General features: G+C 36.7%; 1 protein-coding gene across 1 annotated transcript in view; it reads left to right on the top strand.

Annotated features, from left to right (window-relative positions):
- USH2A (usherin) overlaps positions 1-26048 on the top strand; it is a 388963-nt gene that overhangs the window by 288591 nt on the left and 74324 nt on the right. The window contains exons 48-54 of the mRNA XM_026844632.1: positions 7376-7544; positions 10534-10755; positions 15941-16164; positions 18545-18755; positions 19137-19334; positions 19925-20079; positions 21875-22073. Coding sequence (XP_026700433.1) covers positions 7376-7544; positions 10534-10755; positions 15941-16164; positions 18545-18755; positions 19137-19334; positions 19925-20079; positions 21875-22073 — 1378 coding nt within the window. The remainder of the gene's footprint in view (positions 1-7375; positions 7545-10533; positions 10756-15940; positions 16165-18544; positions 18756-19136; positions 19335-19924; positions 20080-21874; positions 22074-26048) is intronic.

The raw sequence follows: 26048 nt of genomic DNA, 5'->3' as shown, positions 1-26048 counted from the left end.
ATCCCATTGTGACAAATTACATGGTGGGTATACATGTATATAGATCTCCGTATTTTTGCATCTCACTTGAAACAATCAGCTTTGCTCAGCTGCATGCCATAGGTCACGCACTAAACACCTAAAGGAGATTCTTTGTCAGCTCAAGTATTCATGTGTCTGTGGAGCACATGATGGTAGTTCACATGGCTCCTTTGGCATGAAGAGATTGCACTGGATCACTTAAAGGCCATAGGAAATTTTCTAGGTATATGCAGAATTTCAGAAACACTAGTAAAACTGTAAAGCTCATGTGTGAGGAATCATTCCTCAAAGCCTGCATGGCAAATAGGGTTATTAACATGACTTGCTGGGTTCCCCCCCCCCCTTAAATTGTTCCTTGACTAGATGCTTAATGATCAGATTCTCCAGTACAGAAAATCTATTTAGATTCAGCTACAAGTGGGTGGTTGTTACATGACAATGGGATCCATTGTGATTTGTCAGATGTATTTTTAAATTATGGCTATTTTCAGGTTAATCTTCATATGAGTTCCTGTTTAGGAGTAGGATCAATAGCATAGCGGGAGTCTGTAATGGTTTTTATTGACAAACGAGGTAGAAAACTCTTAGTTTGAGAGTAAGATTTAATGTAATGAAATAGTGTCCCTATTTGTCAAAGGCATCATCACATGTTCCATGACTAAAGCAAACAATATGTATTCACAAGATTCCCTGTCAGACAAGACAGTAATTAAGGGAGTGAGTTATCGGAGGGGTTCAAATAAAAATATAAATTATTCCAGCCAACACAGCCTTAGCTTTTGAGTTCCCTTGAAAGCATTACTATACTAAACATATGTATTTCTGAAACCTTGCAAATGAATTATGGGCAGTCCTTTGTTTTAAAAGGCAAATTTACTTATTTCGGGTTTTTGTCATGGTAGACTTTTAAATAGATCTTGGCATGTGTATGAGTTAAATTTGTATTATATTAATTTTAGATGTTTTATTCTCCATTTTATTTTTTCTGCCTTCATACATTTATGATAAGTTTGAATTTGGAGAGTGTCTATTTATTTTTACAGCTTCCTGACTTTCTTTCTAATTAATTTTGCATTATTTTTTTATATCAGTCTCTCTGTATTCTCAGAGACTGTGGTTAGAAGTGGGTGCTATTTGTTAAGAAATGGATATATAATAAAGAACTGGAAGGTCCACAGGAAACTGAAGCACTCATACATAAAAATGGCATGGGAGCCATTTTTGTGAGTGAATTGATTAAAATTCCCCTCGCAATGCTTTGCCTGTTTTGCTACATGTGTCCACACTAGCCATCCAGAATGTCTGTAAGAGCTCCTGGCACACCCATGTTGTTCTTAAACTAGAGTCTGTGACAGGGACAACTTATGTGGCAACCCTCTGTCACACTTTTGTAGAATTCACTGTCACTCTATGCCAGCTATATTGCTGAAGCATTTATGCTAGTGTATGTGGTCCTTAGATTCGACAGCCTACTGGACAGAAGTGAAGCAACACTGACCAGCATACACTTGTTCTGAAAAGAAAGCCTCTTATCACAGTGCCAGCTGTTATTCACCATACATTAATTGTACAACCAAATGCAAAGAGATGGCACTGAGAATTAAATGCTGAGCAGCTTAAGTAGTGTTCAGATCCAGAATAATAAACAAGTTTTTTGTTCATCTGATGATAGACTGGTTAGCAAAAGCAAGCAGATTGTATACACATAGTTCCGATAGACAAACACACTGTGGAGTTCTTTTGCACAGGTCATTTATTGCACCTTATCTAGAAGACACAATGGGTCTAATTTTCCTCTTATTATTTCCTTGAATTCAGGACTAAAGTGAGAAGAAAATGGGCCTTTTATAAAAAAATAATTTTGAGATATGTCTTGAGATTAATATTTCCTCATGGATTTATGTGTTAAATTTGGCATCGTCAGCTTGCTATTGTAAGGCACTGCAGAAAAAGAGGGATTCGTTGCAATTTCTTATCTACATAAGAGATCACCAGAATATAATCTCCTCCATCCATAGAAACCAAAGGGTTTCAGTAATAGGAATACCGGGGTGTGTTTTCACTGCTCAGCAGAGCGGGATGCAGAGACTCTTCGCTAACATTGGCTGAGCTGGGTCCGCCTCAGCAGCTCAGTTATACCAGAAAGGCAGCGCTAAATAGCCTGGGTGCAGGGTTGCGCTAGGTGTGCTGTGCTGCGTTTGGGAACCAGACACTAGGTCTATGTGTGCTGTGCTGTGTTTGGGATCCAGGTTAGTATCTCTGAGTAGCACTGTGCTGTGTAAATAAACCAACTTGCCCAGAGCTGTCTTGGGAATCTCTGAAAGAGCAAATGACCTTTTCACTAAAATGAACAAGTGTACATGCACACCCATGGGCTCATGTAGGCCTGATATTAAGCCTAATAAAGACAAAAAAAAGATTCCTGCTATCCTAAATAATCTCTACATCAGATCCCTACTTCTTATTTCTAGTCATTATCCAGTTTTCTGCTTCAGTTTTAGAAATCCTTGTTATTTCAACTGAATCTAACAGTGCTGTGCCTGGTATCCTGACCCTGGTGTTTGTAATCAGACTTGGATGGATTTATAATTCTTGAGTGCAGAAAGAATTTAGAAAGGATTTTCTTCATATGTAGTTTTGCAGAAGAGCTGAGAATAAACTCTCATGATGAATTTTGTCAGTTGCCAGGAGGGTCCCTGTGTCCAGTATACCTTTTATACTATCGTAACAAACCTGTGCTGCTTGGGAGTTTCCAAGCTGCTAAAACTGACAGTCTTTTCCTAGCTGTTTTCAGTAAGGTGTGATCCATAACTCTATCCATATTTGAAATCTCAAACCAGACAGCAGCTCAGAGAGCACATATCATGAGATCTGTAGAGATGTACTTCAATTAACAAGGGAATGTGCCCTAGCTTCACCCATCAGGGAGCATAATCTCAGTACCCATGGGGAAAGCATTCCTGTATTATCCATGCAGCTACCAAACTGTCCTGTTGTTACTGGCATCTTGAGGTGAGCACTGAAAATAATGAGACAGGTACAGTAAAAAAGTAATTAAAATAGTGGCACAAAGGCTAATAATTTCTGTACACAATGGATCATGAGTATGTGCATCAGTGGTTAAAAGGGCCCTGACTGAAGGTGTTAATACAGCTTCAGCACTTTTTACGTTCAGTATCAACAAGCTTTATAAATCTGCAGTTAATGAACTAATCAAATATAACTCTGACATTACTAGGAAGTGCAGGCTTACCCCTTTATTCATTGTAATTAACATGTACCATTTGTTAAAAACACCATCAGGACTCCTCTTTAAAGACAGGAGGAGCAAAATGGTGGTTTGATAGCTAGCCTCAAAAGCACGATTTTCAGGAGTGAAAACTAACACATCTCGACACTGGTGAAGCATATTCCATAAATATTTATGTTAAATTTACTATTAATGCTAGCAATATTGTGCAAATTCTTTTCAAATTCTTTCTGGCTTAGAGAACCTTTAAAAAGATAACACTTCATGTACAGTGTGTGTTGTAACACACCTGAAAGACAGGAAATGAAACTCATTTTAGTAAGATAATATATACTGATTTTTAACAGAATAGCAATAATTTCTGCTCGTGGATTTTAGATTTAAGGCTGTGCCAATTACTAGAAGAGAACAGCAGTTTGAGAAAAGACATGGGTGAGTAAGTATACTTAGCAAAAAAGGGTGTCTATATAGATTCAGAGATAATTTAAGTGAAAAAGAATAAGCCTTGCTAATTTAAAATATTCCCTCTCACATGAGAACATGATTGGTCAATCATTACTCTGGTGTTTGCTCCACAGGCAGAAATTTTTAATGAAGTCCTGTAGCTAATAGGAATTCCTTAGAGTGTTTTGTGAATTGCTATTTCACAAAGTGACTCTGGCAGCAAGCGTTTGACAAGAAGGATAAACATGGCTGCCTAGCACATCTGTTTATTTGAGTAAATCAGTCCTAGCTCAACTGGCATGTGTCCATAAGGCCAGATAATATCTTTCAGCAAAGTCTTCAGCAAGCAGAGGGATCAGGGATGATACAATTTTAATTAAAAGAGAGTTGCATAGATAAGTTTAAAGTATTTTTTTTAAATTGTTAAAATATTGTGTAATCCTGCCTGCCAGATTTGATATGTAGTTACTCCGTGCTAGTGTCATGGCTGACTGGGCCTTTCCCAGGTAACCTAATAAGCCTTTATGCCCAGCCCTTCCCAGTCCCTGTGCTCCTGAGTCACAGTCCCTCTGTGGGCTTGGATAGGAGGATAACTACGGGATTGATTTGTGAGTAACTCAGTCTACCAATAGTTTTAAGGGCTCCCATGATAGCTAAGGATGAACACCTTGTATCACGTCCATAGACAGTAAAGATCTTCTGGTTAGTAAGCATATGGCAAACATTCAACCCTCTGTACAAGGGTGAGATCTCTGACCTGCCTAAAATGTTGGTGTCACTGTATCTGATCGCTGTGAGGCTTCTACTTTCATGTCCGTAGCAACACCACCCAGTTGGGACTGTCACTTTTAGATCTAAGAGGATGAGATAATAATAACCTTTTGCCACTATAACTTTCAATCCATCTGCTTTTCTTCTTTGCGTGTGACATAATTTTAGCGTTACTTGAATGCATTTTATTTTATGGATTGATAATGCAGAATCCTTGGACTGAATATCAATGCAAATAGAAACTAACTACCTTTAGAGGACTGCCAAAAAAAGTGTTATTTAACAATTTACAGCTGACTGCAGAGGATGTTACGGAGCTACATAATAATAGCACCAACTATATCAATCGGTAATGCCAGATGAGAGTCTGAATGTGTTTTAGAGCTGACTGGACCCCTTTTTGGACACTGTCTATAGGCTTTTGTGAAATACTGAGGGTCTTAAATAATTTTTAACAAGGAAAAGTAGCTAAGGAAACTATTGTAACATAGCTGGGTGTTCAGCTGGGGATTTTTTGAGGGAACTCAGGAGGAAAAAGAGAGAAACCAGTAATAATGCAATCTTACAATTAATGTTCCAACCAGAATACTTTAGGGTTAGTGCTAAAGCAGACCTTCCAGTGTCTGTGTGGAATATGCAGAGCAGATGATTCTACTGAGGGTTCACAAGAGAATGTCTTAAAACAGGAAACATCAAGTGGAAAGTAAAATGGCTACTCAAGCATTTGAACCTAGATAATACCAAAGATGTGCAAGGTTCTTTATCTGAAAGATGGAAAGACTGTGTTCAAGTGAAATTTGGGCGGTGTGCATCATTGAGGAGAAGAAAACAGTACAGAGATGACAAAGGAAATCCATGGAAAGTAGAAGAGAAATTGGGCTAGACAGATCACAGGGGGAGACACAGTCCCCAAGGGGCATGCAAACTGGGACTAATAACATGTGAGGAACGTGTATTTGGCTGCCTTCCATGCAGGCAAGTACAGCATTTACTGGCTCTGGTGTCTCAGGCTCAGGGTGCAGTAAAAAGAACAGGATAGAGGCCATTTCTTACAAGTGTTAAGAATTGTTGCTAAATACGATCTATTCTGTGGTGCAGACAGTGGCACGATAGTACTTGATTTGATATTTTTAAGAATGCTTTTAAATGACTTGGAAATACAGAGAGACCAGGTAATCTTCTAAGGTTGCTTTGGAGCCAATTGTAAATTAAGAAAAACTCAGTCTGGAGTGCATGCCAGTCATAAAAAAATATCTAAAAGATAGGAAGCAGAGATGTAAAGCAGAGTTTTATTTGACATCTTAACTAATGATCTGGAAGAAAGAACAGTAGGTTAATTAAATTCATATATTGGATTATATTACCAGTGACAAGATGGACAGCAAAATAATATAATAGGACCTAGAGAGACTCAAAATTCCTGAACTGAAAATGACAAAACTCAGCTACTTTGGTAGTTTAAAACAGATACTGAATGAGAAAGTGTGCTGGCAAAGCAGAAAACTGTCTGACAATTCAAAGCATATAAGGTTATAAACCCTCAAAATATAATGAGGAAACAAGGACACCTTCTGCCCTACCTCATGTTAATTTTGGGTTACATATTGTTTATGTATTGTAAATTGTAACTTCAGAACCTAACCTAATACTCCCAAAAGTGATTGAGTGAAGGCCATTCAAAAGTCAACAAAACAGAGCATCATCCTTCTGAAGTCAAGAAGAATTTGTTTATGACATAAGAAAAGTAGTAATATTTTTTCAGTATATATTTGTGTTAAAATTATAAATGTAATACAAATTAGTTGTCCTGAACTTAGTAATATACATTTTTAAAAGTTTTTTGACAGCTAGTAAAGTACCTAGGTAAACAAAAGATTCTTCTAGAGGAATGCTTGCTTTCTTTGCTGCTAAGATAACCTGATTTAGAATGTGGTTAATGTCTGGGTTGGAAGTGCTCCATATCAAAAGAAAACAAAGGAGCAACTCTGTTCTAACACCTGTGCTGTACTGCCAACTGCATTTTCTGTAAAGGGAATCGTTCTGGCTAATACAAGTTGCACTGACTGTAGTCTCTATGCTTACAATTTTTATGGTGATTCTACTGACGGTTCTATATGATTTGCTGTGTATACCACGTGCCACTCCACCAACACAGAAGTAAGTGTACAAATAATTATTTGACTGTTCAAGCATATAATTTTCTCGACAGCACCTAGAAAGAAGTCCACAGTTAAAAGGCTTTTTCAAAATTCATTTCCATGTAAATTTTATTTTGGAAAAATAATTCCTTATATAAACACTATTCTCTTGAGATCACATTGTCTGAAGAACTGTGATCATAAATAAGGGATCATGTGTTATAAGAAGAAAATTCCACTTATTTTTATGTGAAAGAAAACCGAAGAGTTCATATTGGGAAATACTGCTTTTAGTTGTAAGGGTTTCAGATGGAATGTTTCATCCTAGATGAATGAATGAATGAATGAATGAATGAATAAATAAATAAATAAATAAATAAATAAGAATTGGGGAGAAAAGGATGAGGTGATGATAGATTATATCTACATATTGCAATCTACTCCACATTGAGAGACTCAAACAGCCTGCAAGGCATATGAAGATGATTCATATTAATGGACTATTTTATTAAGGTACAGTATTGTTGAAGGCCACAAAATAGCAGCATTCTGTCAGATACACAGTAGTTTATTGAAGTCTGATAATGCTGGAGGGCACAGGATTTCAGCCCAGTTATATTTTATTTGACTGCAGTCATATTAGTGTCCGTACGTGGTACATGTTTTCATATACATTGTTTTGCCAGAGAACGCATTATGTTCTCTTTAACAGATATTGCCTTACTGATTTTTTTTTTTTAACTACTTCTAGGTATGTTGTAATGGGATTCTGCACGACAATAAACCTGGCTTCCAATGCTGTGAGGACAAGTACATTCCATTTATTCTTAATTCACCAGGGGTTTGCTGTGGTGGTCAGATACATGCTGTGAAACCGAAACATTGGTGCTGTGGTGGTTATTACACTAGGGTATTAGTAGGTAAGAGACATCTCCTTTCCAGTGCTTGAAAGAAACAAAACAACAAAGTTGATACATCTGTTAAACCAAGGAGAATGAAAACATAGCAATAAATGTGGGCTTTATCAAGATTTCTAGATGTCTTCGAAACGTGTTCAGTGGCATAAGCAAAGAAAATTGCACTGACTTTGTCTTCCAAACACAGTACACTCTGTTTATACAAGAAAGGTTTAATTGATGAAACCTGATGATTGGGTCATTTCCCAGAGAACTAATTTATGCCAAACTATACTTAATTGCAGTAAGTGCTGCATAATAGGGAGGGCAGTTCTGCTTAATAGGAACACCATCAGGCAATTTAGTGGTGCGGTTTAGTTCTCTGCTTGACTTGACCCCATGTGATTTTCCCTAGCCATTTCTTTTGTGGAACATTTGTTAGCATTTGGGGTTGATATTATGGATTACATCACTTCTGCTTGTTTCTGCATTGTCTACTCTTTGTTTCTACCAATGTTGCAGATCAAAGTACACATCCCACATGTATTATCTTTGATGGAAAATTATCCTTTTCTTAAGGCTGATCATGCTCTTATTCTCAGAACTGTTTGGGAAGTTTGCCAAAACTGTGCTTCTGTGCATTTGTCCAGACTTTAGTTTTCCAGTTTGTTGGTGGATTTTTGACAGGGAGGTGGGAGGAAAAGGAGGAGGAGAGCCCTTTCAGGGGGCAGTGTTCAGAGCATATATCTCTGTAGGCAATTGTCAGGTCAGGAGCTAAAACGCTTCCATTACTCATGAGCTGGCACACATTCCTAGGCTCAGAAATGCTTGAATTTTTGCCAACACATTCAGCACATCCCAAGTTCTGATCCTTTGAAAAGTAATTCATATATCACAATATTAGAATGCCTTCCATGATGTCATCAGAAAAATGCTATCACATGGAAGAACCGGAGAAGAGTATCTTGCTGGCCTCATTAATCTCAATGCACCAAAATGGAGAGATTATACTGTGACCTCTGTCCCCATCCAGTGGTCTATGTTAACTAGCATAATGTTGTTTACATCAAGAAAGAAAAGCACAGTCAAACTAAATGTCTTAAGTCTGAAAGTAGTTCATGTTCAGTCAGCAGTCCACAAGCATGAAACAGTGAATGTTTGAACATGATTTTAAACAGGGTTTTTTTCTCAGTATACTTGCTGCATTCTCTTTTTCCGTACTCTAAAGGGCAGCAACATGAACAATGTTGGTCACTTTTTTCTTTTTTATTTTTATAAATATGCTAATAACCTCAAGCTAAATGTTAATGTGGGTCATTCTTTGATAAGGATAACAATTAACTGTTAAGACTGCATGGTAGTTTTCAGAGAAAGAACATTTTCAAGCCTAGCTTGGAATGGATCCCATTTTGAGAGGTTAATGAGAAGGTTACTGATCCTTTGTGTCTTATGTCTAATAGTTCTTTAAAAAAACCCAGCTTTATTTCCAATAGTTTTAATCTACATTCTGTATTTTAATACTTTCTCTGTGTAGCAACTAAATGAGATTCTGAGGAATGCAGGAAAATATGATGAAGTATCTAAACAGATTATATCTATTATACTCTAAAAATTTGTCCTCATCTTTTTTTTGTTTATTATTGACTTTATTTGATAAAGTTATTTATATAGGAAACTCTCTAAGCATACATATTTCCCAGATGTTGTTTGGCCAGCTTGATAGTTCTAGATGTACTGAAGCACACTGGGCTGAAGGCATAAAGATTACAAATTAGGAAGGCAGGAATCTCAGTTTCTGAAACAGTAGTGCACAAAGAAGTGCAAACATCCATCCCAGAACTAAGATGGGAGGACAGATCCTTAAAGCAGAGCAGAACAAATAATGCTACTACCACCCAGGCACCTCTTTGGCAAGGAATGTGGGGAGTAGGAAGACAGTGTTCTCCCTCATCTCTTATCTGTTTATTTCTGACAAAATCTGTATTGGGTTTAGGGCTCTCTGTCTGTAATTCCCCGTCAAGAAAAGAACTTGAGATATTGCTTGCAATGAGAAAAATGAGTTTTAAAAATCAAAGCACATGTCTTTTATTAACAATCAGGATTCCAAATACTTTAAACACATCTATTACCTGTTTTCAATAGCAGGAAAAAAACCCTACTCCTTCCAAGTGGCGTTTGGGCCACAGAAAACACTGTAACATGGAAAGACAGTACAAAAAATGTAACTTTTAGAACACCAGATCAGAACAAGTGCAGACTCTAGTGAATTAAATTTTTTTGCCATTTACCATAATTTTTGTATCCATGATAGCTTTATCCATGCTATTCATAGCACACAGTTTAGCCTAGCCCAGCCCATCATTATAGTATCAGTCTCATTGGCAGTCTTATCCCAAGGCCTTTTCCTGCAAAAGCTGATGCTTTTGCTTAAGTAGCAGCCAAGCCCACTGATTGTGATGGCTGTATTTGATTTTTAAAGTGAGTTTAATCTTTAAATTCTTTGGGAGATGAGGTCCTGAGCAACACTGAAAAACTCTTTCAGCAATGTGAATTACTCCTTCAAAATGAGTTTGGAATGATTTTGGAGCAGACAAGGAAATTTTTTGCTGAGAATAAGTAGGCTGACTGTTCTGTTAATCATAGCAAGAATGAACTCTCTTCACTATGTAGCTGCCTCTACTTAAAGGTTTTCAGCTGTATATATTTATCATATTTACAGAAATTATTTTAGTTGCTCTTCTCAGTTTGTTTTTGTCATGCTTGCATTTTGATATATTACAGACTCTTGCCCCTTAATTCATGAATGCATGTTTCTTTAATTATTATTACAAATGAATATAATACTCTTATAGCATTCTAAAGTACTGAGTGACTCCATGCTTTCATGTGGAACGCTTTGTACATGAAGCTACTGGTGTGTGAATCCAGACTTGTTGCTATCAGATGAAAGCCTCTCAGAGTTTTCAAGAGATACAAATGCATAAAATCTTTAATTGTATTCTTAAATTGACAGGAGAAGTGTGTTGCCCTAACAAAGAGCAAAACAGAGTTTCAGTTGGAATTGGTGACTCTTGCTGCCAGGGAATGCCATACTCCACATTGGGCAATCAAATCTGCTGTGCCGGATCCCTCCATGACAGTTTCAATCAGCAGTGCTGTGGGGGAGAAGTTATAAGCACGGACTTGGTCTGTTGTGGCAATGAAGAAGCAGGGACTGCACACAAACCTCTCACAGGTAAGTGATAAGTTTTCCAGAAAAAGGGGTTTTCATCTTTCTAAATCTCTTACGACGCCAACCATTCAGCAGTGGCACGCTCATATTTAAGGTGCGTATGCCAATTTGTTAAAATGATGTTGCATTTTACTCACCTATTCTGATAGACTGCAAAATGGTGAGCTATCAATAACCCTTTTTTGCCTTTGTCCAAAAGCAGGAACTGAAGACACTGAAAATTCAAAAGGAGTGCATGATCTTTTATTATGCCAGTCAGGAAATAGGACTGGTCCCCTCTCAATGAGCAGAGCAGAGGTTAGACTTGGCCACCTTGTGCTGCCATGCATCTCAGTGCAGGGATTTTCCATTTGCTCTGGAGATGTGGGGTTAGTCATTTAGAAATTGAAGATTATGATGCTATCTGCTTGGTGGTCTATGTCTCTCACTTGTGCATCTAAATAAAGGTAAACCTGCTGCAGTTTAAAATTAACAAAACTTAATCCCTAGCACTAATCACTTGTTCACCTGGTATATCCCATTAATCTCTTGCACACCATCACTTCAAGGTACAATCTGAACCCTACTCCCTTGTAAAGTACTCTGTGACTAGATGATGACAGACACTGGAGGTATTACAAACCATATTCAGGTATTTTCATGTGTCTTTTCCTTCCACAGTTTTTAGACAAATTATATACCACCAGCCTTAGGCTTTCTCAACCTGACAAAAACTTCAGAAACAACTGGAGTCTCAAAGGGGAGCCTGATTTCAAAGCACAGAAATAATGAAGGTTTAGTCCCCAGTTCTGCTTGGTGTACAAAGATGAGTGATGTAGTGCTTTCACCATATGCCTGCCAGTCTGAGCCTATAGTTGTGCAACTAAGGATCTTAATATATAACTAAGAATCCAGATCTGAAACCTGAACTCTTCCTTTCCCAAAAATGAGCTCTATCTTCAGCTTATTTTGTTGTATTCACTGGATCCTTCAGCCTCTGTGGTATTGTAAGTACCCTAGGTCTGTGTGGACTGTCAGGAAGGGCTAATCAGAACAGCCATTGCAACTCATTCTGCAGTTTCTATATTGTCCTTCCCTTGGAGTGTGTGCTGTGAACAGCACCACTTGCATGATTTTAGCTCCCCCTCACCGTGATCCCTAATTGTGCCTTATCCACAGCGTCTACGCAGGGCTCACAATATCAGCTCTGAACAAGGCCTTCTTGCATAGCCGCGCATTGTGTGGCAGCCACAAGACGGGGCTGGCTCATAAAACATCTCTTTATGTGCTTTATTACTTAAACTCTTTTATTTGCCTGCAGGAGCCCTTTAACAAAATCACATTGAATTGACTTTCTCACACCAAATCAAATCTCCCTGGTCCCAGTTCAGTTGTCTTTGTCAATATGTATTTTATAAATGGAGTGAATTAACAGATGCTGTTGGAACAGAACTGCTGGGGTAGCGTTTATGTTTTTACTGCTCTCTCTGGGCAGATGAGTTGTGTAGGAGTGTAATACAGGTATCTTGGGATGAAAGTTATGTTCTTCATTTCAGTATATATGTATTCTTAACAGTTTTTTTCTTTAAATATATATATTTAAAAAAACTTTAAACCCCTCTTTTTAAAATGTGTTTAGCCTATAGCGCTCTGTCATTTACACCATTTTTCTTGGGAATGGGTCAGGATGACATTTTTTCACTATTAAAAAAGAAAACAGTGGCTTTTTCATCATTCACAGGTTTTCTGTGAGGACTTTATGCTGTGAGCCAGCATAGAGCCGATCACAAATACAGGTCTGAAAGATGAATTAGCGCCTTAGTTGAAAAGAGATTGTATTCTTTTGCATTAAGCATAGAATAGATTTTGGTTTCTTATCATATCATATACATCATGCTCAATAGGTTTTTACTTAATTTCTTAGAGTAATTCAGCCTTGCTAAATACATCATGAAAATGCACAAGCCAGGCACAAAAATCTACCTGCTCCCTATTTCTATTATTATAATGATTCTAATGGAAAAATACTCCCACATAAAAACATAATTTACTTATTATTGGCAAATGGATAAGAAGAATTTTGCAAGAATATGGTAATTGGAAAGATGATCTCATTGTCTAGAAAGAGAAGAGGTAACAGGGGTGGCTTTATGCAAAAGCTGAAATGCTTCTGAAGCTCTATTTTGTAGTTGGCAATGAATGCCATGCTTGAAAATATAATGACAGTTTAAAGCTTTTGTTTGGGAGTTTCAGTTCCTTCAAACAAGTCATACAAGAAAAACATGATCACTGAAAGTGCAAGCCACTTACTCTTGCATGACCAGTTTGAAAGAAGCGTGTTTCTGCAGAATCTAGATGACCCAGGTTTGCACTAAATGTTGGCTTAAGAGCTTGAATCGTAGAACTTTTCCACTTGCCATTGTATACCTTTTCTGTTGAGTCTGTTCTGCAGAAAGAGATGTTTTGTCCATCTCACACTAATCTTTTTTTTAACTTCTATTTTCTTAGGTTTTGCTTTTCGCCCCTTGTTGGCTTCATTAGTGGGGTGACCATAGAGACATCTACTGGCAAAGGCTGGCAGTGATGCCATTGCATACACAGCCTGAGCCCCACTGCTGCAATGTGATTATCCAAAGGTGTCTATTTCTGGCTACAAAGGATAATGTCAGCTAAAACCACTCTTGGATTTTCTCTTTTTTAAAAAAAAAAAAAAAAAAAAGCTAGTAAAATGACACTATGCCACTGTACTGCAGACTCATGAAAGATGATGCTTTGTACTGATGTGTTTCCTGATCTGTAATAGTTGCAATACCCCCATGTAAGCCAAGGATTTTTGGAGTATTTTGCAATGTACACTGGCTCTGTATTTTGTTGATCCTCTATTCTGGCTCCAAAGGCTAAGCCTTTTAATACTCATTTTTCTGTTTTGAATGCATTGGGTTTGCAGATTTACTAAATTAGTAATTCATCACTCAGCTATGTTTGTAAATTTTTTCAGTTGCTGGGGATGAACATGAAATAATTGTTGACAGAAATCACTGTTAGCAGGAGGTGTCTTTTCCAGGCCATGGATTTTCTTTTTGCTGTAATGCATTATGTGCCTATGGAACATAAATATATAAAGCATGACACACACATTCCAGCTGATTTACAAACGAATAGTTTGGGTTTTGGTATTTTGCTGAATTCAGCAAGGGTTTATAGGAATTTCTGGATCCTTAAGCAATTGAATAAAGTGATTTTTAGAAAGCAAATCAATCCATCAATATTACATGGTCCTATTTTGTTTTTCTTGGAGCATATTTAAAATTGTATATTTGAGATGTCAAGGTTCAGGAGTCAAGTGCTACATGTGATAAATTAAGCAAAGGTCAGAGGCTATGCAATGCAGTTTCAGAAGACTGTCTACCTCTGCCTTTGCAGCTCATTCATGCTGAAGTGATGCACTATGGGAATTACTACCAAACTCTGCTCTGCAACATCTGCTCTCCCTAAGTGAGTTAGTGCACGTCAGACATCTTTATGTCAGAATATTGCAGTGATGGATGCAGTCTTCAGAAAATGCTGCATAAAAATCTGGTGTGCCGTTCTGGCCATTAAGTGAAATTACTATTTAAATTAATGGCGCTGTCACAGTTTATCTGTGCAAAGAATGAACGCTGATTAGGGTATTAAGTAATTAGCAATTTATCACACTGGAACAAGGTTGATAATAATTAAAGAAGTAATGGTTTACCAAAGAAACTAGAAAGGGAGTCACTTCTTGTTATGTGAGTGAAATCTTGGCTGAAAAATTTAATTCAGTTAAACAAAGATGAGGTTCACAGTGAAAGAATACAGCTTTGTTTGTTTCAACAGAAAAACAGTTCATTATCAAAATTTAAGTTTGCCTGTCAAAAGTCCCTTGGGGCTGTCTGAGTTGCTTATTAGTATTGAATTGAGTTATTTTCTGCATTAATTCTCTACTTAAAATTGGTAGAATCCTAGGACAATTTGGAAAAAGGGTGTGAACAGGAGGAAATATTTACCTCTTGGAAAGCTGGTGATCACAGTTCGGTTGCTGTGAGTGGAACCAGCCCTGAAAAAAGGTAACGTATGCAAGTAATGTCACCATTTTGAGTCATTCCAGTGATTGGAATGAAATGCTCTGAATGCTTTAGCAGGATCATACCCTTAAAGTGTAATTTTCATTATGTATGACTTCCTAAAAGAGATTTGCTGCAATAAATGGCAGTGAGAAAAGTGGCCACTTTTGCATGTGTTTTAAATGCCTACATACTACAGAAATTATGTCAAATACAAACTACTTTGTAGATGTAACAGTATATCACAGCTCTGTTTTTTTTAATGTGATATCCTTGTAGTTAAATTAGTAATAATATTCATTTCATTGCCAATTATAGAGGTGTTTGTAGCGTTTGGTTCAGAGTCAAAACTTACCACTTTATTTAAATGGTGTGGGGTTCAACACTGGTATTTCATGGTTGCAGAATACCTCATGTGAATATGTGGGATATATAATACTGGTTATGATGAGCTTTTCATTTTAAACAAAAAATATTACAAATATAAGAAAGACAGTGGAATTAATTTAGTATCTTGTCAATTCTACCATAGAAATGCAAATTATACTTAGATATTAACTTCTTCATGAGTAATTCTCTCTATTAGATGACTGAAGCTTCACTGTGGGTATTTGGCAAGTCACCCATTCACTTCTACATACCTAGTATGAACCCCCATTTTAAAACATAAAATAATGTGAAACATCCTGGAATGCCAAGATGCACTACTGGAAGACTGTCCATATGAGGGGGATGAATGAGACCTGACTGGAAAGTACATGAAAAAGCTTTCTCAATTTCTACGTTCTACATCAACAGTCTGTCTTTGACCTGCTATGCACAGTACCTTGGTATGGTATTTTGCAGCAAAGGTTCTTAAAAAAGTTCAGAAATGGTGTAGCCTACCTGTAGGGGATCCCTGTTTATTCCTCTAATTCTTGATTTTAGTAGGTCTGGAAGTCAGAATGCTTACTTCAGTCACCTCACATTCAAATTTAATCTTACTTTAGCTAAATCTATGTAATTCCAGCTGTTGATGGTTTTATGCCAAGCTATACTGCATTCTGAGCTTTCTCCTTTCTTACCTATTTATTTATTTACTTACATTTCATATTCAGATATATTTTTTTGTTTGTTCGTTTCAGGGATGTACTGTTGTGGGCAGGAATATGTGAATAAGTCAGATACCATATGCTGCTCAGGTTCCAGTGGTGAGTCCCTAGCACATGTTAGAAAGAATGACCAAGTGCCAGTAAAATGCTGTGAGACTGAACTTATTCCAAAGAGCGAAGAATGCTGTAATGGAGTTGGATATAATCCTTTGAAATATGTTTGCTCTGACAAGATTTCAGCTGGAATGATGATGAAGGTAATTGATAGAAAATATCTCGGTAGCTCTGATTTGACAATGGAAAGAGAAATACACTGTTCATAACTATTTTTCTAAAATAGGAATATAAAAACTCTTGTGTGCATTATTCATTTTCACATTACATCCATATTAATACCGAATGAGTTCACCATGATTGATGTTATTGCAATGAATTCTAAAGGAATTAATAATGATTAGCTGCCTCTGTGAAGTGTTGCCCAGCACTTCAGATTAGTACAGTGGCTAAAAGCTGGCATACTAACAAGACTGGCATGTATAGCCAGCTCCCATTCTGTGACCACAGTTCCTGATGATGTTCCTTAAGTGGAAATTGAAATTGAAGTGGCCAGTTCTGAAGTATAAAAATGCTATTGCATTTCAATTTGGGCAGGCAGTATGACAGAAATTCCCCAACCTCCTAAAAAAAATTAAATTAATATAAAGCAACTGATATTTTCTTGATGGACTTAAGAAACCAGTGGCAATTTTGGCTTAAGTTTCAGCTGTACTAGGATAGGTCCCTGTATAACTTTTAGCAACAATGAGGGTATTATAATTTTGGTGCTTTTTGCGCCTAATGAATGATATAGTTTGTTCGCTCTGTTTTAATATAAGAGTAAAATTAAGCACCATAAAGGCTAATTCCATCTTTTCTAAGAATGGCCAGTGACTATAGGTATCTGCATGAGACAATTTGGCCAAACTTTCAAAGCTGCAAAGTCTTGCAATTCCAGTTGAATTCAATAGAAATCTTCAAGAATTAGCATCTTGGTGCTATATGTAAACTGTAAAAATATTGCCAAATCTTATCACAATTTTTGTTTAAGAAAATCAACATTTCAAAGGATGGAAACCCTGTTTATATATATGTCTCTTCTTTAATATAAATACATATATTATTTTATATTTATATTTAAAGGGAGAGGGAGAAAGCGGGTGAGAGAGAAAGAGGATTGCATATTGTATATTCTACAATATGAAAATCAGGTAGTTATTTTGGAATTTATCACAGAAGTAAAAAGAAAACCAGACCCAATCCTGCCACATACAGGTGTTCCTGTACCCTTTTCATTCATCTGCTAAGTGAATACAGAAATATTTCTTCCATCTTCTCCTTTCCATGTCAAGGTTTTCATGTCATTTCATTTTCAGACTGAATAATTTTCTCCTAGAGAAAATCTAAGTGTTGTGATGAGTCAGCTGCATTTCCTCAATGCATTGTATTCGTAGTTCATGCAAGGCAAAAAATGGCTGAGAACAGGTTAATGAATTCTGGTAGATAACATGCCAGATCCATGCCTTAGGTGTAATGTATAAACAAAGGAAGTGCTTTATATTTCACTTACCCGCAGTAGAAAAGAGATAGCAGTGCTGGCTTTCTGATATGTATAATTTACTAACATTAAAATGACTTGGTATTCTGAGACATATTCTGGAGCTACTTTATGTGTGAATCCAATCCATTTTATATGCTACATTTTACACTGATATCTATCACAATGTATTTTTTGTGAAAGTGCCAAGTTTTGGAAATTAAATTAGCTGAAGTTCATAATCAGCTAACAAACTAATTGCAATAGGTGAATTAAAGAAGCATTACATAGAATCTGCTTGGTTTTCCTTCTAAAGTTTATAGTCTAATGGGCAGAAATATTTGTAGCAAATATTGCAGTACATTTCTTTCTACAACAACATTTATTTTATGAGAAGTATTGCTCTCTATCTTGTGGTTTGGCAAAAATATTATTTCATGAATTTTAATGGAAACTTGTGGATGTTCAGTGTATATTTCTATTTCTGTGACTTGTTCTTTGTGGGTTGAGTCTTATATCTGCATCAACATTTGCAGAGGTCCTCTTATTGCAGCAAAACTGCTGTTTAGGAGTGATGTGGTAGAGGACACAATTTATATCGCCCATGGATAGAGTTCTCAGCCTTGACAGCTGCCAAGGAATTGCACTGTGCCCTCTTGTGTACTTGGCAAGCTGTGTGAGGGGCTGGGAACTTGCTACTGATTTGCCACAAGATACTGGACTTCACAGGAGCTGAATGATCAAATTCTCAGATAAAATCCCGTTTTCAGTTGATTATAGACTATTCTATGTTCAACAAACCCAGCCATTTGGGCTTCCAGTGGTTAACATTTGTAATGTTTTCATGCTAGAACCCTACCAAAAAAATGTTTCTTTTAGAAAGGATTATAAGAGCATTAATGATCAAAGACAGTAGACAGGCCTAAGGCTGAAAGGGTCTCCCATATGCTAGAAATATCAATGTACTCAATGTGGTTGCATAAAGACAGAGAAATACTAATGAAAGCATTTATAAAGAAATGATAATGCAGTAAATATATTAAAATTGTATTTGTATTCCTTAGGTAAAAGAAGAATGTAAGGCTAATATCATTTGCCCTTTATCTATGGAGGCAACAGCAAACTGTGGAAAGTGTGACTTTGATCCTAGTGAGAATATCTGTGCATGGATAAAAGGTTCACAGAGTGCTACAGAAAAGGAGCTAAAGGAAGGTGTGTGTCCAGCTGAAGAGGAGACTGTCTACACAGGAAATCCAAACCAGTATTCATTTACAGGTAAGGAAAAGTGGCTATCAAATTGGTGATTTCCTAGTGTATTTAATTCGCTCTGGAGAAAAAGATGTCCTGAATTTTATCAAGTATTCTAATTAAATATGAAGCAATTGTAGTGAAGTAGAATTCTTTAAGAATTAATCTGTGAAACAGGACAGTATCTTCAGGGAAACAAGTATCAAGAAGCTCAGTGAATACATAAAATCTAAACATGGTTTTAAGAAAGTTGATAGAAGTATTGCTAGATCAGAAATGGCCCTGACTAAAGGAACAACTTCCACATCTATCTGTCATTAAACACAGAAGTAGTCCCATAGGCACAGAAAAAAATAAACAAAAGTTATTTTGTATTTCGTAAGACTGAGATGATCCTCTTTTTTCTAGACCTGAACCTTGAACCTTTTATTGCATATGAGTACAGAGTGGCTGCTTGGAATAGCTACGGAAAAGGCTTCAGTGAAATTAGCAGAGCTGTAACTAAGCAAGATGCGCCACAGGGTGTAAGTCCACCAAAATGGGCCAAAGTGGATAATCGGGAAGACATGATACATCTGAACTGGGAGGAACCTCTTCAACCAAATGGTATTGATATACGCTAAAAAAAGTATATTCTATCATTCAACTGACAATGTTCCACAATCACAAAACATTTCTTAATTAATCACGGGCACTGAAATGTATGTATTCCTAAACTCTGCAAGAGAAATTTGCTTTAGGTTGAGATAATTTTCATTGCAAATAAGAGTAGAGTCTAACTTCCCAGAAAACAATTTGGTATGTCTCTAAGAAGTGCCTTGAAGCCTCTTCTGATAACAGTTATAATAAGTAGCAAATATGGTTCAGACAATCACAATCATGTTATGAAATATTTGGGGATTCGGTGGGGAAGAGTGGGTGATACTCATGTTTCTTCCAGGAAATCTTGCTTATAATTTTTAAAGAGTGCGAAAACTTGGAATAGCTCTCAATAAAAATTGAGAAATACTGAGATGTTGATGTATAGGTTGAAGAGAGTAGCTGGTAATTGACATTAGCCATTTAAACAGGATGACTGTCTGTTACAGTGGTTGCCGAGAGATTTAATACTTTCTGTGTGCAGAGTCGGTTATTACAGTATACCATCACCCAGGCTTTCTCAGCTAACAAAAGGGAAAACATTCTTTCTGCAATAGGTCTTATTATTCACTATATCATTCTCCGAAATGGAATTGAGCGTTTTAGAGGAACAGAAATGAGCTTCACAGACACAAGTGGCATCCAGCCATACCAAGAATATTCATACCAGCTGCGAGCCTGCACTGTTGCTGGTTGCACAGACAGCAGCAAGGTTAGTAGATTGGTCTTTATGGAACTGGTGCCAGAATTTTAACAGCCAGAGTGGTAACATAAAAATGCTTTTGGAAAAGTGTAATTTGAAGACATACTGATTATTGAGTAACTGATAAACGTCAATAGTCTTATTTGGATTTGACTACTGACAGGTGATTATTTGGAACCTTAGGTTGATACGAGCAAGCAGAAGAAGAAAGCAGTCTTGGCAAAGTTGATATTGCACTGTAGGAACTAATATTTGTTAAAGAGAAAGCTGTACATGATAGAATAAAGAATATTAAAATGCACTTTCTCTAAGCCTTGAAATTAAATCCTTGCTCCTCACTAGGAGGTCTATAGCATCTTCCTCCTTGGCATTTCTTCATTTATCTGCTTTAGCTCTAGTCTATCAATTTGTTCAACAACCTTCTTATTCTGAGCCTCCTTCCACTGTATTACCCTTTGCTGGCTTTCCATGTCTGCACCTGCTTCAGGATTTGCTCTCCCTTTGTGTACAACCTGACTACTTCAGTTTTAAACAAATAGAATCTCTTTCCTCCCCTTTGTCACTGCCTCATTTCCTTTTGTATCATGGATGCCTTTCACCAGCATTACTATTTAACCAGCTCTAGTTTCTGTCCTGCAAAGTACTTGCCTTATTCATCATTTGGAAAAACTATTTCTTAGGTGACCTCTTTTTCACAGTAATATCCTTGCTTCTACATGAATAAATTTCTAGCACTGCAGGTGTAAGGTCTGTGGGCAGAAGAGGGGAATAATGACTGTGCTTTGTAATGATAATATCTATGAGATTAAAAAGTTTGTTTATTTTTTTCCCAGGTGTTTAAATGTTTTTCTTACTGGTGCAAACCTCAGCCAAAAGTATAAAAAAAGAAAAACTGATGCAGAGAGCTGGAGATAGGCATATAGCCCTCTACCTGCACATAGAGCTGTGATCTGGAAGCTATGTAGGCACAGTTGCTGCAACCATCAGCCTGAGCTGATAAATCCAGCTTATTTCACTTGTCTGTAATTAAGGCGTTTACTGTTGCAAACACTGAAGTCTGCAAGTAGGGACTGATTCCACCAAATGCACTAAGACAATATATTATAGAGGGCACATTTTATATTTACAGCATAATATAAATACTTTATGATGGTAATAACAGAAAAAGAAAAGTGATTCTCAAAGAGAAAAAGGTCTGACTCACTTATTAAACAAGTGTAATTTCGAAATGCCTCTGTAGGAGATGGTAGAGGTGTGTCAATAGAAAATTAACTTTTTCTTTTTTTTTTTTTTTTTTTTTTTTTTTTTTTTTTTTGTAGAAGGAGCTTAACAAGAGCAAAATTATTCTATCTTTCAAAATCTTTGGTTTCCTCACAAAAATATAGAGTTGCAAATAACTACAATAGAGTTCAGATTGCATGGGATATATGGAGGCTTAGCCCCATGTTTACTGGTGCTTAAAATATATGAAATCAGGCAGTTAAAATGCAGAGACACTGACAAACCATATGGAAGAGAGTTATCAAGAGTTTTCAAGCAATACAGTTTTTGTTGTTTCACCCTGTGCTATACACTGCAGCTAAAACATGGTGAACCTGTTGTGATAAATTGTAGACATAGACTTATGTAATGTATTCAAGGTCAGATTTCATTGTGAAAAAGGAGGAAAAAAGTAACTAGTTCTCCAGGCCCTTGGTAATGATATGCCAGCCCAAACAACATTTTAAAACAAAAGTGACATTCTCATTGATCATGGTATCTAGTGTACTATTACATTAAATTGCTGTTTAATTCATGTCTTCAGGTAGTTGCAGTCACTGTCCAAGGAGTCCCAGAGAGTGTTCAGCCACCAGACGTCAGTGCTTTGAACTCAACAGCATTACATTTAAGCTGGATTGCACCCAAGAAACCAAATGGTATCATCAGAGAGTACCAGATCAGTCAAGTAGGGAAAGGACTTATATACACTGATGCTGCAAGCAGAATGCAGCACACAGTATCAGGTAAGGAAGCAGAGCTCTCTGACAGGCTAACGTCCTGTACTTAAGATATAAGACAGTATTAACATATTAAAAAAGCTGCTTGTCAGTAACTTTTAAATCCCCAGTACTGTGCACAGTTTAGAATGCTTTATCATGACTTTTCGTATCTTAAATTTATTTTTTTCCATCTCTTTCGTTTCTCACTGCTATTTGTTAAATTATTAATAGATTTAATTTCAAAATTTTAAAATAAATCTATCCAGCTCAATTCAAGATGCATGCTTTGTGGTGTGCTTGAGGTCTCAGATATTCTGTCAAGGCTTGCCATCCCTTCACACAGATTCAACTCTCTCTTTTACTGTCATTAATGTGCAGTAATGCAGTCAGAGTCACTAGTGCTGCTGTGAATGTGTAGCAGTGCAGGAGCAAGAAGGATCCAGTACTGCATGCCTGAGATAATGAAAAGGAAAGGAAGACAGAAAGGGAAAGATCCTGGATTCTGTTTATAATCGTATATATTGCTTGTAGCCATTTTCTAAATACTTGGTGAAATTTCACTAGTGTGTATCTGAAAGAAGCTTTAGTCAGGGGATTTTGGGTGAAGGTTTGACTCAGACCTCGAATGTATTATTTTTACATATTGAATTTTTAGTTATATTTGAATGTCACACTGAAGCAAAATTATTCTTAGAAATATTTCTGTTGAACGCAAAACGGGAACATAAGTATTCTAGGATATCTTTTTTTCACTCTTTGACCTCAGGCTGCACATCAAATTCTTGTATCTATGATTTTTAGGAATTCATAAATACATTATTTTTTCCTTTTTTCCCCCACCCGAGTAGAAAACTGACAGATTCATATGTGATACACACACCATATGATAGCCGCCCAAAGAGTAGAAGTTGACTTAGGGCACATAAAAACTGTAAAGCATATATGGCATTCTAAACCACCCCTCAGAGCATGAGTCCAGAGTCAAAGTGGATCCTTTAGTGCTTTAAAAAACTTTGTTCTTGCTGTAGTCACTCACAGAGGAGTAAAGGTTTGCTGTTCCTCTTTGACAATATAATGCTCAGGTGTGAAAATCATCAACAGTATATTATGCCTGTTTCCATATTCAGTGCTTCTGGACATGAGATTAACTAGAGTATGCCAGTCAGTGGTATGTTTTGGAATTGCTGTTGTAAGTTTATACTGTAAAGAACACCCACCAACAAGGAATGATTTATCAAACCCTTTGAAATATACTTCTCATACTCCCACTTCCTTCCCAAAAGGCAGTTATACTTCCAGAGTAACTGAGATTTTAATGCAGACAATACTGGTTTTCTGACCAGTTGGAAGGGCGAAGAAATTAAATTACCTCCTGAGAAACAAGGATCTTTTTTTCCTTTTGTGTGCCTGTTACGTTCAGCCGCTGTCCAACGCTGCAATGTTAAGCCAGGAGTGAAATAAGTGATAGTTCCTCCTGACAGTCATAATAAAATCTTGTGCTGTTTTCTGCAGGGGCTTCCTTGGGTAATAATGTGGAATTCACAGTAGTGATTTAGCAGTGTGGATAATCATTACTCTCTAAATTAAAAAAATAAGATAAACCACTCAAATTTATTTTATACATATTCTCAAATGTTTGAACTGCTGTCCTATTCCCTGTGGATGTATGTTTTGATTTTCCCCTCTTCCTTTTTCTTTTTTCCAAAACCGTCCACTTTTCTGAGCAACAGTTGAACATTAATGAAGCTGTAGCATTAGTATTTCTTGAGACTTTGAATCTAGGGTCTTGCAAATAACAGACGAGAAGGCTAGCACCTTGCCACTGCACCATTGTCTTCCTGCTTATTTTTAATTACATCAAAGCTTTGGAAACATGATCCCACAAATGCTTTGTGGGAATAGCGGTGAATGTGCTCATCATGTGAAATCCATAAATTGCTTATAATCCTCTCAAGATGTTAAAAAAAGCATTAAGTAATTGAAGACAGGAAGTCCTCAGTTAATTATTTAGAGGTGTTATCAATGCTTTAAGCAAACTGAAGCATTTTCTGCTATCTCACTGAGTTGAATGCCACTGGGACCTAGGGGCAGCAGCCATCATCTTCTCATATTCTCTAATGCAAACAGCACATGGCAGCTTGTCAATAAAAGACCTTTTTATATCATTTATTACTGAACACTTCCACTACCCTGTACAGAACAATTTGGATGACAGTTATGGCATTGTTTCACTTTGTGTTACTACTACTTTACAAATGGGCCTGCTAATGCTTTGCAGTGGGGGCCAGGCAGAGGGTAAAACTAAAGAAAATAATTAGGGGAATTGTAAAAGAAAGCTAGAGTGCCCTCTTCAGCAGCAGCAGGTGGGTTTATAAAAAACATTCTTCTCAACTCCTCCTCTGTAATACATTAAAGATAATATCCCAAATAAGAGGCTTTATAGAGAATTTGTAGGATCAATCATCTTTAGGTGAAAGTCAAGCAAGATCACTGACGTTTATTTTAGTAAAGGAAACAATATTAAAAAATACTTTATGACTGAATGGTTTGGAATTCTTTGATCTGAACTTATTCTCCATTTCAGGATAGTGAAAACTGAAGAGATACAGAAATGTTGTCACTGGTCAACTCTATCTCCATGCAGCACTGGATCATTAGTAACATTTATCTAAAGCAAACTCTTGGGAGTGAAAGGGTTGTGCGAGGCTGTGGTCAGCAAGCTGACATCCTCCTGAGTAAAATTCCCATGGCTGGCAAGGAGCGTTATCCTGGGAGCTAATTACTGACCTTGCTGGAGCCATACCCACAAATGGAGACAAAGAATATCAGGATGAATTGATCTGGCTAATAGAACAATGCATTCTTAAAAGAATGCTGTTTCACAGCCTTTTGGCAAATGACAAATGCTGCAATATCAAAATAGACTGTTAAGATTTAAAAAAAAAAAAACAATTAAAATAAAACAATAATAGGACAGAAAAGAAAAGAGAGGAAAAGTATCCTCTAGTGAACAATCAAGTAGAGGAATTGGAAAAGCAAAATACTGTTTATGTTTCAAGATTATCTTACTTGTTATTTTTATTATTAATCACATACATAGATTTGCACAGAGCTTTTCAAAGCATGCATAAAACAAGGCATTTAATGCAAAGTTTTAATAATCTAGATAAAAATCTGCTGTGACTGCTCCATGTATGACTAGAGGTTTCAGGTGTCAGAATTTCACCAATAAATTTAGTGAAACCATGTGCTCTCTTTTTAATGCTCATTTTTCTCTTTAAAGTGTAGTTGTAAATGAGTATTGCTTTATTATGCATGTTTCCTTTAAAAGTGAACATGACTCCCTTTAGGGGAATTCAAGTAATTTGTTGCCACAGTAATCTTTTCTATCCTGAAATGTTAAATACTTGGCTTTCCTCCATGCCTTTGCCTCTCTCTAGTCTGCAACTGTCATTTTCTCCCTTCTTACTTTTATACACAGTGTTCAGATGATTTTTCTTCTCTTCCAGTTCATGATTAGGTTACAGCCAGGGCTGTCCCTCTGAGTCATCTCTTTATTTTCTGTCCTTCACGTCTTGTTCAATTTATAAACAGCCTGCATGTTTTCCATTCAGTATTTTACCTTTCTACATAGTTGTTGCTCATTTTTCTCTATTCGTTTGCAATATATTTTAATTAAAATATCTTTGTACCAGCTATAAACAGGAATTTGTTTATAAACAAAGATCTTGCCCGGGCTATTTTTCTTGTCACAGAATTGCATTGTTCTTGAAGTAATTACAATTAGGCACACGAGCTACATCAAAAGTATGTTATTAAGGTCATAAAGCCATGCACTTAAAAACTGACCTGTATAGTATGTATGAATTGACCTGTGTAATCCTAATTCGGGCTCTTTTACACAAGCAGTCTGCATTAGACAGTAGCAGTCATTTGTATGTAGGGTTTCTGCCTCATTCAGTCCACAAACTGCGCCTCTTCTGAGGAGGAATAAAATTG

Source organism: Athene cunicularia (assembly GCF_003259725.1).
Source record: "Athene cunicularia isolate RWA chromosome 3 unlocalized genomic scaffold, athCun1 chr3_part1, whole genome shotgun sequence".
Taxonomy (NCBI): Eukaryota; Metazoa; Chordata; class Aves; order Strigiformes; family Strigidae; genus Athene; species Athene cunicularia.
Note: the sequence above shows the minus strand (reverse complement) of the source record. Positions and strands in the feature narration are given on the sequence as shown.